We start from the raw sequence: 14,212 nt of genomic DNA on the forward strand, positions 1-14,212 counted from the left end.
TTTCAAAACACAGTGGTTACACTCTCTGCACATGACATTATTAAAAAAAAGGATGAAAATTGCCTACACCAGTTTAGAGAATGGTATTTTGCACTTTTCACAAGGGCTGCTGCTCCTAAGTGGCTGAAAAGCTTAACAGATGCTCGTGTTAAAGCCTACTTACCATGTGAAACTGAGAGCTTTTGGCTGTCTCTCAAATGCAAGACTATAAAATGTTTTCCAGAAAGGTTCAGATGGGACAGATTATTCACAAATTGCCTTTGTTGTCACTCAGAGAAGAACTGTCTTGGGCTTGAAATATTTCAGAGATATTTATTGTATTCTGAAAACTTCATTTTATTTCTAACTTATTTACAGTTAAACATTCAGAATCATAAAATATGAAGTATAAAATATTTAACAAAATAGATGCAGTTCATGTTGTTCAGATGCACCATAGATATATGATGAAACAGTAAACAGCACAGGAATTTCCTGATGGTCCTCTCTCTCATTAACCAGGGAAAGGGATGTGCAGACCCGTCCTATACGTTCTGACCTGATAAGTATGGCATCGAATTCTCATTTCAGAGAACATCACCACTCTGGTTTCTATGTCCTCAGTCTGTCTTCCACAGTTACCTTCACTGTCTGAAATGCAACACTGTAATGTTCAATACATCAGATACCTTCTAAAGTTGGTATTTTCAATACTTTTTTTTTTCTTTTTTTTTTAATATAGAACTTCCTAGAAAAGAAGAATCAGGTAATTCAGGCAATATGAACAAAAGAGTCATTTATTATATATATATTCTCTAGTAAGTTATAATAGTCTCTTGGATTTTAAACGTCTTTTTGCTATTTTCAATGCTTAAAAATTATAATTTTAAAACATTAAATATTGTATTATATACATTATGATTTAATTTCTCATTTCTAAACATGGAGCATTCTCCAAGTGAAAACTTGGATGAAACAGAAAACAACTTCATTGACATAACAGGCTTTAAAAGTTCACTTCATACAACCATAGATTTGACTATATGAAAAATAGCCAAATGTCAATTTGCTCCTGTATGGTTTTCTTTTTTTTCTTTTTTTTTTTTCCTTTTTTTCTGTTTGTCTTTCCGGTCTTGGGGAGAGGGCTTTTTTTGGCTTTTGTGTTTGTATAAACGAAAGGACAGATCTGGTCAGTACTGTTGTCAGTGTTCGGTATTTTATCTTTTTTTTTTTTTTTTTTCTAAATCTCATACTTATTTTATATAAAATAACAAAATATACAGAGAGAGCTGAGTTTGTTACATTAGTTCATACACATACAGTAAATAAAAGTTTTTTTTTTTAATGTATGGCTTTGCAAAGGTAGATTATGAAGTGACTTTTGTATTTTATTTGTTTAAAAGCATTTTAAGAGAACGTGTTAGTGTGCTTACAATAGCGGCCATGGTAGTCGAATGTCGAGCCAAGAGTTTAATGCTAGGATCACTGGAGGTCTTGCCTGATACTGCTTCTGCAGCCTTCAGAAGACAAATGTAGTTTATTACAACCTCATCTATCTTAGCTATAATTTCCTGCTGCTGTGTTTCAGAGTTCATGACTTTAACTAAACGCATGCAGGCTTCTGTTAAGCAACAGAGTACTTGAAAGCTGGAAGTCATAGCTAAAAGCATTTCCTCAGGGCTTTTATCAGCCATGGCCATTTTCCTGCAGGCACTTCCCAACTGTCTCGATTCCATAGATAACAGTTGTTTGTACTTAGAAAGTTTAAGGTCATATGTTTCTGGATGTAAATCTTCTCTCTTGCCCATACTTGCTCGGACCAGTGACAGTAGCTCACTGGCATCCTTTTGTGCTGCAATAAATCCATCAGGCATTGCATACGTCTTCTCTTTCATCACATTTATTCGTGTAATTCGTGCATCAAAGGCCACATCATTGAGATTCACATCAATCTGGCCACCTTGAGTGTCAGCACTGCTCTTCTCATGTGCGTTATCTGCCTCACTTTGCAGGGTCTCAGCAGGTTTTGGGGACTCCAAGACTTTCTGCTCATTTTCACTGGAAAAAGACTGACTGACTGGTTCTGCTAGCTCGCATGGGTTCTGTGGTTCAAAGAGACATGAGAGCTGATGGCCATCTCCATCATCTTCATCATCATCACTTCCTCTGCTTAGGAAACAGTAGCTAAAGGGGCCACGACACCTCCAGGCACTGGTGTCCAGCTTCCGCAAAGGCAATGTTCGACACTGCTTGGAGTCCTTCTGACTAACACCTGTGCCTGAACACCTCTTACTGTCCTTCCTATCAGTGCTGACATACACACAACTCTGGGAGTAACTTTTTGACAGCTTTTTGCCCAGGGAGAGCTCCACCCTTCTTTCTGACTTGGATTCATCCCTTGGGGTGGTGTCCAGACATTTCAAGCTGGCTGCGGCTGCCTTCCTTTCAAACAGCATCTCAATGTCTGCAGATCCTCCAATGATGCTGCTGCTGCGTCTCAGCACTTTCCTGTTGTGCGGCATCCTGAGGCTTCCTCCTATCATGTCATATGGCCGTAAACTAACTGTTGCCCCACAAGCCTGATTTACTTTGGGAATGTCACAAGAGTCTTGATTTTGACTTGGCACCTTTGATTCTGATAGCATGGATGATAGCATGATGGAGTCAGCTAGAGGCTGTCTAGGAAAAGCTGTAGGCATGCCTCCTTGTCTTCCCTTTTCAGGCTCTGTGAAAGCTACACTAGGGGTAGTAGAAGAGCAGACAGAAGAATTAAGCATCACCCTGACAATATTCACAGACTAAAACTTTTATATATCTTTAACTCTGCGGGAAAATGGATTCTTAGTATTTTCCAGTGGTCTCCATTCCTCAAAATATTTCACACACACAAAAAATTAATTGCTAGCTCCTCATGTCTTTTGTGTTTCACTATGATGCTTTTTAAAATCTATCAACAAATTATAACTTATGAATAATAAACTGTTTGTTCCACTACAGAATGCATTGAAAGAAAGTAATAGAAAATAACCTATAAAACTTCCTAAATACCCCCTCCCCCTTCAATATATGGATTGGATGTTTGCTATTAAATAATTAGATGAATATTTTCAGATTAAAATACCTTCTTTAACTTTGCCTGAGAGAGCATGGAAAGATGTACTCATGGTAATTTTGTTTTAGTTATGTTGTTGTTTGTTTGTTTTTCTCATTCCTTCTCCTAGTCTACTCCACTTTCAGATTTCCATGCATTGCCATGCTACTGGGACATGCGGGTTGCTACCCAGGATGAATGAAACGTTCAAAACCCAATCAAAAGGATTTCCAATGCTATCTCTGAAAAACTATGTATTTTTTTGAACAGTAAGTTCATAAAGTCACTTGAAACTGGAACTTCAAAATGTGGTAATGATTCTATATGTAAATTATTCTTAAACAAAACACCTACTATCAGATGGTGAAGTAAAAACATGCTTAATAATATAGTGACATTTTCTCACCTTTACATTTAGAACTTTTTACTCATACTGGCATGTTTTTGACAATCTGCTAAAATAGCATAAAATATATAATAAATGAAGCACATTTTTTTTTTCTCTCCAACATTAATATATCTTCTGAAGTCACCTTACGATCTAGAAAGAATCCTGGAACTCAAATGACTATGGACTTTGGAGAGGCTTCCAAAGATTACTTTCTCCCCTAGGCTTCTCTATCAATGTCCCCCAAATATTAGATCTAAAACACAGGAGACTTTTTTTTTTTTTAACTCTAATGATAGATCTTCCAGAAAAAAAAGAATCTTTGTAAGCAGCTCCCAAGAACATCTCAGTACATGTAAGTAAAATGAATATATACACCAAGGTCTAATCCCACCGCCTGCCGCAGATTATGATGTAGTTTCAGGTAAAGAGAATGCAAACTTCACACCTAACCTTCAACCTTAACATGCAACTTTAAAAACAAACACAGGAAACACTTTATTACTGATGTACCTGTAGTTTCTTTTATCTTGGGGATCCGATGACATCCTTCTCTCAAAGTGCCAAACAGTGGTTCAGCATTAATTGCCGAATGCACAACAGGCACCGTCATCCTGTGACACACAGCTTCTGGCTGCTGATGCAGGTCTTTGTATGTTGTTCCATGGTTTGGAAGAATGGCAGCTCTTTCATCTGCTGGAATATAGGCAATGCTCTTCATTGATGGGTCAGAGATAATGTGCTTAACGTCAGAGGTACAAAGAGGAGATTCAACAGGGGTAGCACATGTGCTACTGCCCGTGCTGCATCCTGCATCCACTGAAGAGCACTGAGAGCTTTGCAGTGAGAAATGGCCTTCACTTTGCAAAGATGACATGCGCTTAGCCAAGTGATATTCACAAAGTCTAGCCACACTCTGCTCAGCTTCTGGAAGCTTTGAAGGATGGTCATCTGCAGATAAATCGGTATCTTCTGCATCGTTTAGGTCTTTGGCTGAAGACACAGGAGTCATATCTGACAAAAAGTTTTCACCTTGGCCAAGCCCTGAGGTATCATCCTGATCCGCCTCAGGATCTACTTCATCCTTACAGTCAGTTTCTGTTTTTCCAAGGACAGGAACTCTTGGAAATGTCTTCCCGTTCACTGTTTCTGGGCTTGGCTTATCTGCTGCCCCATCATCAGCAGCATACCATCTTTGGCGAAAGGCAGTTCTCTCCACATTAAAAGTGCTTAGGCGTTGACTGTCTCTTGCTGAAAGAGTTCCAAATTTAGCTTTTAGGTCTTCATCAGCCTCTGCTTTTTTAGTTCCCTGTTGCTTTTTCACAGTAGCATTGCCATCAGAAGGTGCTTTCACTTCACTGTCTGTCATCTTATTTTTCCTTTTACTAGTGCAAGAATATACCAAGGATCCCATGTGCAATTTGCTAAAATAATCAGTGACAGATTTTGTTTCCATGGTCTCTGGCTCCATTTCCATGTTATCTGAATGAAGAATTTGCTTTGAAGGCACAACTTTTGACTGTAGCTCCGCAGCCTGACGACCAGACAAAGGCTGAGAGGATTTCATGCCTGGCACTCCAGCCTGACTTTTAGCAATGGGAAATTCAGTCTGCTCTTCCACAAGGGGTTGATAGCCTTCACTTGTGGTCAAAAACATGCGTGCAGTGTTTTCTGTCTGTTTCTGCGCCGCAGCTAATTCAGAACTTTCAGTCATTTCAGAGGAATTTGTTTCATTGCCAGAATCTGAAGATGACTCAGGGCTATATGCTCGCAAGATAGCTACACCTGCAAGCCACAAAAAATGAGAGTCAATCAATGACAGCAGCTGAAGCACCTGGACAAGCGACAAGCAAAGGTGTGTGTTAGAGACAAAAATATCTTTTGTAAGAATAATCTGACTTTATTGCACAGTTCCCGGGACAGGTAGCTTAACAACATAACAGTAGTTCCATTACATAATATGGAATATGATGTATGGAAACTGATGGCAAAAAAAAAAGCAAAACAACAAAAAACAAAACCCCCTCACAAAATGGAGTATTTCCAAAGTTAAATGGATGAGATGGAATGATTTTCAATGAATAAATGTAACTATGGTGAAAGAACCTGAGTTGTCATTCGTCTGCTGTTCCTCTGAAGCAGCCAAAGCTTCTAGTGCTTGAAGTGTAGAGACTACAGCATCATCTAGCCCCTTTTCACACTTGCCCTCTGTATTAGTAGGGACAGCATCGATAAGCGACACTGGAATATCATCACTGCCTAGATTACTGGCTTGCTCCTTGTCGTCTCTAGGCTGTGTTGCTTGATTCTGAGAGTCTTCCTCATCTGAACTGTCCCTGAAGCCAGGTGGAGGAGCAGCAATGGCCATGTTTAAGGTATGCAATAGGAAATCATCTTCATTATCATCACCTTCTGGAGGTGGAAGTGAAGTCAAATCAATAATGTCATCACTAGAACCAGAAAGGCTGAGAAGAGCAGGCCTATCGATTTCTCCTACCATAATGTCTTCTTCACAGCTTACTTCATCTTCATCTTCAGCATCATCTGTGTTTTCTGCATAACAAATATCATGCAGCAAAGGCTCTTCTATTCCTTCCGCAGCTCCAAAAATTTTACCATCATTTATGGTTGCGTAAACAGAATTTGTAGCAAACTGAATGCTTTCAGCATCTGGTGATAACTCCAGACCTTTAATGTCATTGGCATTACTAATATAAATGGCTCTTTGTTTTTCTAGTACTTCTGGACTTTCATCCATAAGTCTTTCATAGCCAAGAGTCTGAGGATTGATACCATCCAAGTTGTGATCTCCAAATATAAAGGAAACTTTTGCTCCCCTGGGAGAATCCTGTGCTTTCTTACTAGATTCCAAACCTGAGAGTGACAGCAGTGAAGACTGATTAAAATTTCTGCTTTCTTCTGCTTCAGTGGGGTCACTTTGCTTGGCCAGATGCTGATCAAATCCACCTGAATTATAGGTATTTTCTATGTACAGATGTCTGTGCTCTTTTTGACATAACAGACTTTCAGGAACATCTACAGTCTTCTGTTTAGGATCAGCAAAGGACATTTGAGTCTCTTGATCTCCTTCAGCCAGGAAAGTGGTAGTTTTTGGTACACAACTCCACTCAGAAGCAAGGAGACTATGCTTCCCTCTATTTTCAATTCCTGTAGCACAGGGAAATAAAAAGAAACATGAAACCACAGATTCATACAATCACAAGTTCAAGCAAATTTTTAAACAATATCTTGTTAATATTAAGCAATGAACCCTCTGAATAGGACAGCTGTTTTATCAAATGCTTCAGAAAAGCATGTTCAAGCTTACCTCTGCTCTAAATTAAATAGCTGTTGATTTAATGACCTAAAGTTTAACTGACACTTTTGTACTTTAGTGCAAAACCAAACCACAGCTAGGTACAAATGCTATTCCAGAAATAGTAAAAGAAAATCAAATTCCCAGCTGGTTTCCACAACACCATATGTATTCTTATACAAGATATATGCGTATAATGTAATAACACTCATAGGGAACATGCATCTGTTTCAATACAGTTATGAAAGAAATTCAAGCTATCAAAGGCTGAATATCAGAACATTATAAAGCTGAATTGGGGTATCGTAGAGCCAAGTCTAAGCCAGCAATAAAATCTCATTTGACACAGCCTTGTATTATCTGGAGATGCACTGGGGCTTAAGCTGGCTTCTGCTTTACACCTGTGACCATCAATAACGTATTGTGCAATGAATACCTGTTTCTCTGCTCCCTGTATTTTTCTTGTTGGCCATGTTGAATATTGAACGCCTTGAGTCGACCAGCAGTCTATAGTACCCAGCTGTTAGGCAAGCAAGATTCATTGCATCTGATGACTCCATCAGTAGAGTAATAGGCTAAGAAGAATACAACCAAGTCTTCGTTAAGGCTGTTACTTCTCTATTTGTTTACCTGCTGACAATACTACTACATGGAATCAAAAGGAATTACATCAGAAATGCCACACTGAAAAATACACATGAGAACTTATTTTCCTCACTACCAACATCAAACAATATCAAACATTTTCAGGGGGTTTTCATCTCAAACATCTTCATCTTATTAAAATATATAAATAACTGAAAGGAGGGTGCAGGGAGGAAAAAGCCTGGCTCTTTTCAGTGATGCCCAGGGTTAACAGAAGAGGCATTGGGCACAAACTGAAATACAGGAGGTTCCCTCTGAACATCAGGCAGCACGCACTTCTGTGCTGTGCGGGTGACCGAGCACTGGCACATGTTGCAGGAGACATTCAGAAGCTGCCTGGATGTGGTCCTAGGCAACCTTCTCTAGGTGGCTTGGCAGGGGGCTTGGACCGCATGAGGTCCAGAAGTCCTTTTCTACCTCAAGAATTCTGTGATTTACAAAAGATTAGAGTTGGAATAAAAAGTCCAACCAGGCATTTATAAGGGTTGATTTAGCTCTCTTTCTGAAAGAAGCTAATTACGTAAAGACTCTTGCTCCATCTTTCTCTTGCATAGATATGTATTTTTTTCTCCTAAGCACTGTTTACTGCTACTCTGAAACTGCCAAGGGCTAAAACTCTGGGACATTTGGTGCTGGAGTATTACAGTAGTATGGGAATCACTGCAGCTTGCCAGAAAATGAAGTGCCCTAAGTTCATGTAAAGAAGTAAAATAGGAAGCACACAGAGATGGAAAAAGTTCAGGTTGAAAAAATACAGCAGTGAGGATAAAGCTATCATTACACAGCAGCAGCAGGGAATATTAAAATGAGAACTTAAAAGATTTCAGTATTTGTGGCCTGGCATTGCTTAAAAGACATGTGATGAAAAAATGAATAGACAAACAGAAACAGAGAACAGAGAGAGATCCTCAGAAGAGAAATCAGCACAGAAACCAAACTCAAAGCCTTTAAAGAGAACAGTTAGACTTAACAGAAAAAATGCCATAGTTCTGAAAAGCTGTCTTGCAGGCTAGAGAGCATTGAATGTAAGAAATCCATGTGAAACACACTTTCTTTTATTTCCTTTTCCTTTGCCACACTATATAAATTCCTTTGCCTAAAACTTTTGTTCATGTCTCTGTAGCTTATAACAGCAAAAGCTGCTCTTCTCAAATTCATTTTAAGGTGGCTAGCCTCTAGAACTCCCAAAGAGGAAAAATAAACAAAACAAGTTCTTACCACGATGCATAGACAAAATTTACACCATAGACAACCTATCTGGTCATTCACATAGTTTATAGTGACTTATAGCTATGTGGACATATGCGACCTGAAGGCAAGTGATTATGGTGGAAATTGTGTCCAAAACATAATTTATGCTCATAGATTACTACCAAACTCAAAACTGTTGTATGAACAGTTTTCGGCAACATGTAGAAGTCTATGCACTTTTTTTCTTTAAAGTATTTCATGCTATGTATAAAGTACTCATCCTCAGTTTGAGGTTCTACTCAACACATGCTTCTTTCTAAAGGATTCAAACAGAGATATAAAATTAATTATAAATTATTAATTCTACAGTGAAGTACTTAATCTTTGTTCTTTTGAGTCACAAATAAAAAATAGCATTGAAATGCCATGTTGACGTTCAATTTTTCCGAGATGATAGACAGAAATGGATAATTTCCAAAGAAGTCTCAGATTGCTGAAAACAGTGCGGTGCACTACTGTTAATCTGATGAACAGTCTCGTGACAGCTAAATCTTACTGGCTGCATCTCCCAAGTGATTTATGTTTGCGGAGATATCAAAAAGAACCAAAAATAAAAGAAGAACACAGGCTTCTTATTCATTCTTTACAAAAGTGGCACTTATTGGCATATTCAGAATCTACATATAGGAACCTGCTACCTTACGGTATGCCTGTGTTTGCCCACATCTCCAACATCTCCACTAGAAACTCTAACAGTCCATACTTGTGCCCCACATAAAAGTTTTGTTGTTGTTGTTGTTTGTTTGTTTGTTTTGTTTTGTTAAATTCAATCTACAGCCTTCTAGCTCTGTAATTTTAATGTTAGGCTCTCTGTATTTAAGACTGAATGTATTGAAAGGCAAGCAGATAGGGACATACATGATTTGCAGTAAGGCAGTAGCAGTATTATAACACAAAACAACATAAGATCATGGCAATATAAAATATCATGGCGTACAGTGCTGCATTTTACATTCAAGTAGATGGGAAGTATTTGATTTCTGGATCACTTTCTCCATCAGAAAAAAAGAGGATAACAACTTTCTCACAAGAGGGCTACAAGTTTAGCACAGGAATACAAGTAAAGTAGACTGAGATGCTCAGATTGCTAAAATGCTGTATTCACCGACCTGTACATTTTTTGTGATGTTGTTGTCAAAGGGCACCTAGATTAAGTTACAGCAATGTTTTTTTCATTAACTTAAATACAAGAAAACACTTTCAGGTCAATAAGCCTAAAGCATTCAAAGCAAAAATTTAGTAAAATATCCCTTGTGTATGTTTTGTTGTTGTTTATTTATTTTTAATGTACATCTGTGTAAGCAACAAGAACTGTTAGGCTCCATTTATTTTAATAGTATATTTAAGTTTCAAGTATAATGAGAACTCTTTCTTTAATCTCTGATTGTCCTGATTAATGTCCTAGACAGTCTCTGAAGCCTTTCACTTTAAAATCTGATAGGAAACACAAGAAGAAGAACCAGGATAATATAATGTATAAAGCTTGCTCCCCAGATGCCACTGATGCTAAGTGTTAAGCAGGATAAAAGAGAAACTAAATTGCTATAGGTAGAAGAGCATACAATAATACATGATATGGGACAAGGCATTTAACTGGTATTATGAGGTGTAAGGAAAAAAAAAAAAAAAAAAAGCCTTTTAACAGGTTATTTCACTGGTAACAACTATATGGTTACTTGCAGTGTCCTTTGCAGATAAAACACTGGGCTACTTGAGACATTGATCTGACAGAACCGGCAATTTTCTAACAGTAATAACATTGTTATTATACCAAAAGTGGCTTATAGGAGCTCAAGGAACTTCAAAAGAAGGCCAATTTCATCACCAACCTCTTGTCACCATGGAAATCAATGGACACAACAACAATGCAAATTGCCAGAGCTAAAAATGCACTTCCAACATATCATTGTCATGAAAACATTTGGAACGGTTAGCATAGTTTGATCAAATATTTAAATAAAAAGGCAAAAACGTTATTTAAAGACATTGAATCATTGCAGATCAAAAAAAAAACAACACTTACTTTTACATCTAAGACATGCAGCTCAACTCTAACACTGCTTTCGTCTTCTGTAAACATCTCGATCCTGTTCACATGGCTGAAGTCTGCCAGGAGAGCCACCAGGTTTGTTTTGGTGTTTATCACATGACTGATGCCATACCGTGGCCCTACTAACAAAGTCACTTCTGAACGCTTTTCTCCCTGCTTTAGCATAAAAAGGGGAAGAAAAAAAAAGTAAAGCCCATGAGAAACACTACACAGTAACTGCCTCCTTTCATCTCCATGAAGCTTCATCTGCATGATTAAAGATTATCACATTTTTCTGAGAAGGTGAAATATAGAAGAGCATAGTAGTTCGATAATTAATTACAAAAAGTAAAGGAATTTGATCATGGATATTGGCTGTACTGCAGTTTTTAGATGGATAGGTGGGTGGACAGATGGATGGATGGATGCTTCCTTTAAAAAAAAAAGTATTTTCATCAAGAGTTTTTCAGAGTAATAATTTAAGTATTCTTCAGTTAATTGCATGGCACTGTTTGCCAAATAGATGCTACCTATCTCCAAACCCTCAGTAAGTATTCAAATTACACTAGGCATGTTATTTTCAAGATGAAAAGAAACTAAAAGTGATTTGGTTCAAATTTTACAACTATTTTTTTTTAAGTGTATGAATAGAACTTAAACTTCTAAAGAAAATGTTACAGTCCAGTTTTTGCAAAGAGACACTTGGATAAAACCATCAAGAAAAGAAAGAAACCTTTTCAAGAGAATTATTACCACTAGTGTTGCCTTGAAAACACGCCCTCCATATAACCGTAGATCACTGAGGAACTTTAGATAGTGCACCTTGGCTTGCAGAGCAGATAGCTGAAGAAAGAGAAACAGCGGTAAGATATAGTGGTAGGAATCAACACATTACTAATTTTATTTAAAAAAAAATAGAAGGTATTCATGTGGTGTAAAGAAAATGGATTGCAATAAGAGCTCATCAGAGTCTGAAACCAAATCATCAGACTTTCAGATGAGGAGAAACAGTTTCATTCTTAAAATTCAGATTGTGCTTGTTTAGTCAAATGCACTGAGAATTTGGGTATGGGCTTTATCAGGGCACTGCAAGAACATGGTAACTGTTCCAATGAAGGGAAAATGTTAAACTAGTCAAATTAGACATCTGTTCATTGAGGGATTTCAAGGATAGTCAACAGCTTTCAATTCATAATCACCATCAGTTCTTAAACATTTATGGACCAATACAGAGAAAGAGAACAAAGAATTTAGTTTTGTCAGCTATGTGCATTACATTTTGCAAGGTACTTGCAGCATATGGCATATTATTCTGTCTCATTGCAGCAATTCCTGTTTTTTTTTAAATTAAATTCCTCTACTATATTTAGTAGGGAATAAATCCAGAAGCCAAATACAGTACATAAATACATACAAGTCTATCATGCAACCCAATCCATAATTTATCTCCTTTTCCTCCTACCTTAAAATACCTACTTAAAAACATCAAGCTTGGACATATTTTATGAGATCGAACAGAACCAAGAAACAGTTCATTTCACCCAAACAATCTGGAGCCAGAACTTACAACTCCCTTGTGTAAATCTTTCAGTGTGGACTTTATCGAGCTCATCTCATTTACTATTCTCTCTTCAGCCACTAGATTTCTATTTCAAAAACTTACTTGATCTTGAAAAGCATTTTAAGAGCCCCTAAACTAACGTTTTCCTAGATTCTAAGGAGGAAATGAATCCAAAGCAGAGAGCCGAGAGGGAATGAAGTCCCCTTCCTTTAAGCAGGTGTTAAGTTGCATAGAGAAATACACAGGACTTATAAAAAAGGAAGGATCCTAAGAGTGATAGTCTTCCCTTCACAGGAAGGGATACAAGCTCCAGAGGGTTGTCCTGGCTTAGTACCTACAGGTGAGACAGAAGGTGACAATGAGCTCTGATGCTTTGTTTCTGATGACTGCCTGGTAAAAAAGCAGGCGGGCATGCAATGAGTTTCCAAAGCTCAAATCACAAAGAATAAAGGAAAAATCATGGAATCACAGAATCATTTAGGTTGGAAAAGACCTCTAACATTGTATAGTCCAACCTTCAACCTAGCACTGCCAAGTACACCATTAAAACACGTCCCTAAGCTCTACATCTACATGTTTTTTGAAGACCTCCAGGGATAGTGACTCAACTACTCCCCTGGGAAACCTGTTCTAATATTTCACAACCCTTTCAGTGAAGATGTTTGTCCTAATAACCAACCTAAACCTCCCCTGTTGCAACTTAAGGCCATTTCCTCTTATCACTTGGTGCTTGGGAGAAGAGATCAATCCTCATCTCACTATAGCCTCCTTTAAGGTAATTCTAGAGCATGATAAGGTCTCCCCTGAGCCTCCTTTTCTCCAAGCTAAACAACCCCAGCTCCCTCAGACACTCCTTGTAAGACTTGTTCTCTAGACCCTTCCCCAGCTTCATTGCCCTTCTTTGGACATGCTCCAGCACCTAGATGTCCTTCATTTAGTAAGGGGCCCAAAACTGAGTGCAGTAGTTGACATGCAGCCTCATCAAAGATGAGTAGAGAGGGACAGGCACTTCCCTACTTCTGGTGGCCACACTATTTCTGATACAAGCCAGGATCCTGTTGGCCCTCTTGGCCACCTGAGCACACCGTTGGCTCATAACCAGCCAGATATTGACCAATATCCCCAAGTCTCTTTTTGCTGGGCAGCTTTCCAGCCACTCTTCCCCGAGTCTGTAGCACTGATTGTTTTTTTTTTGCCCCATGTGGAGAACCTGGTACTTAACCTTGTTAACTTCATAGAGTTGACCTTGGCCCATCAGTCCAGCCTATCCAGATCCCTTTGCAGAGCCTTACTAACCTCAAGAACATCAACACTCACAACTTGGTGTCATCTGCCAACTTACTGAGAGTGCATGAGAACTGTCCCCAGTACTGAACCCTGGGGGACACCACTAGTGACTGGCCTCCAGCTGGATTTAACTCCATTCACCACAACTCTTTGCACCCAGCCACCCAGCTTTTAACCTAACAAAGTGTACACCTGTCCAAGCCATGAGCAGCCAGTTTCTGCAGGAGAATGCTCTGGGAAACAGTGTCAAAAAACTTGCTGAAGTGCAGGTAGATCACATCCACATCCTTTCCTCATCCACTGAGCATGACACCTTAACAAAGTCACTGCAGAAAGGCATTGTTGCAACCTTTTCTAACCAAGAATCAATACTGAATGCCCCTGTCATCACCTGTGATTTCTTCAGCAGTGATAGCTTCCAAAATAAAACCAAAGTTACACTACTATGATAAATAGTAAGTAATTGGCATTATTCAGGCTTAGCTTCAGCACTTCTGGTGACAAGCAATACTTCAGTCAAAAATGTGTCCCCTCTTCCTGAGCATTCCAGGTCAAACACACAGATCTACATTCACAATCATGACATGACCTGAAACTCATCTCCTCCAAGCAGGATTTCTGCTGATCCCAATGAACCTTAGCTCAGGCACCTTAGTTTTGGGCTT

At 38.5% G+C, this 14,212-nt stretch overlaps 1 protein-coding gene across 5 annotated transcripts in view; it reads right to left on the reverse strand.

Moving 5' to 3' along the window:
* Positions 1–292: 292 nt before the first annotated feature.
* FRMPD4 (FERM and PDZ domain containing 4) overlaps positions 293–14,212 on the reverse strand; it is a 309,707-nt gene continuing 295,787 nt past the window's right edge. For 3 of the 5 annotated variants that reach the window (XM_027447681.3, XM_072029389.1, XM_072029394.1), the window contains 6 exons: positions 11,453–11,542; positions 10,694–10,876; positions 7,211–7,349; positions 5,565–6,626; positions 3,972–5,243; positions 293–2,713 (listed from right to left, as the gene is read on the reverse strand). In XM_027447681.3, the coding sequence (XP_027303482.2) occupies positions 1,368–2,713; positions 3,972–5,243; positions 5,565–6,626; positions 7,211–7,349; positions 10,694–10,876; positions 11,453–11,542 (4,092 nt within the window). In that variant the 3' untranslated portion in view covers positions 293–1,367. Of the gene's footprint in view, positions 2,719–3,971; positions 5,244–5,564; positions 6,627–7,210; positions 7,350–10,693; positions 10,877–11,452; positions 11,543–14,212 lie in introns of all 5 variants that reach the window. The other 2 variants (XM_027447684.3, XM_027447687.3) reach the window with 2 other exon arrangements.

This window comes from Anas platyrhynchos, chromosome 1 (assembly GCF_047663525.1).
Source record: "Anas platyrhynchos isolate ZD024472 breed Pekin duck chromosome 1, IASCAAS_PekinDuck_T2T, whole genome shotgun sequence".
Classification (NCBI taxonomy): domain Eukaryota; kingdom Metazoa; phylum Chordata; class Aves; order Anseriformes; family Anatidae; genus Anas; species Anas platyrhynchos.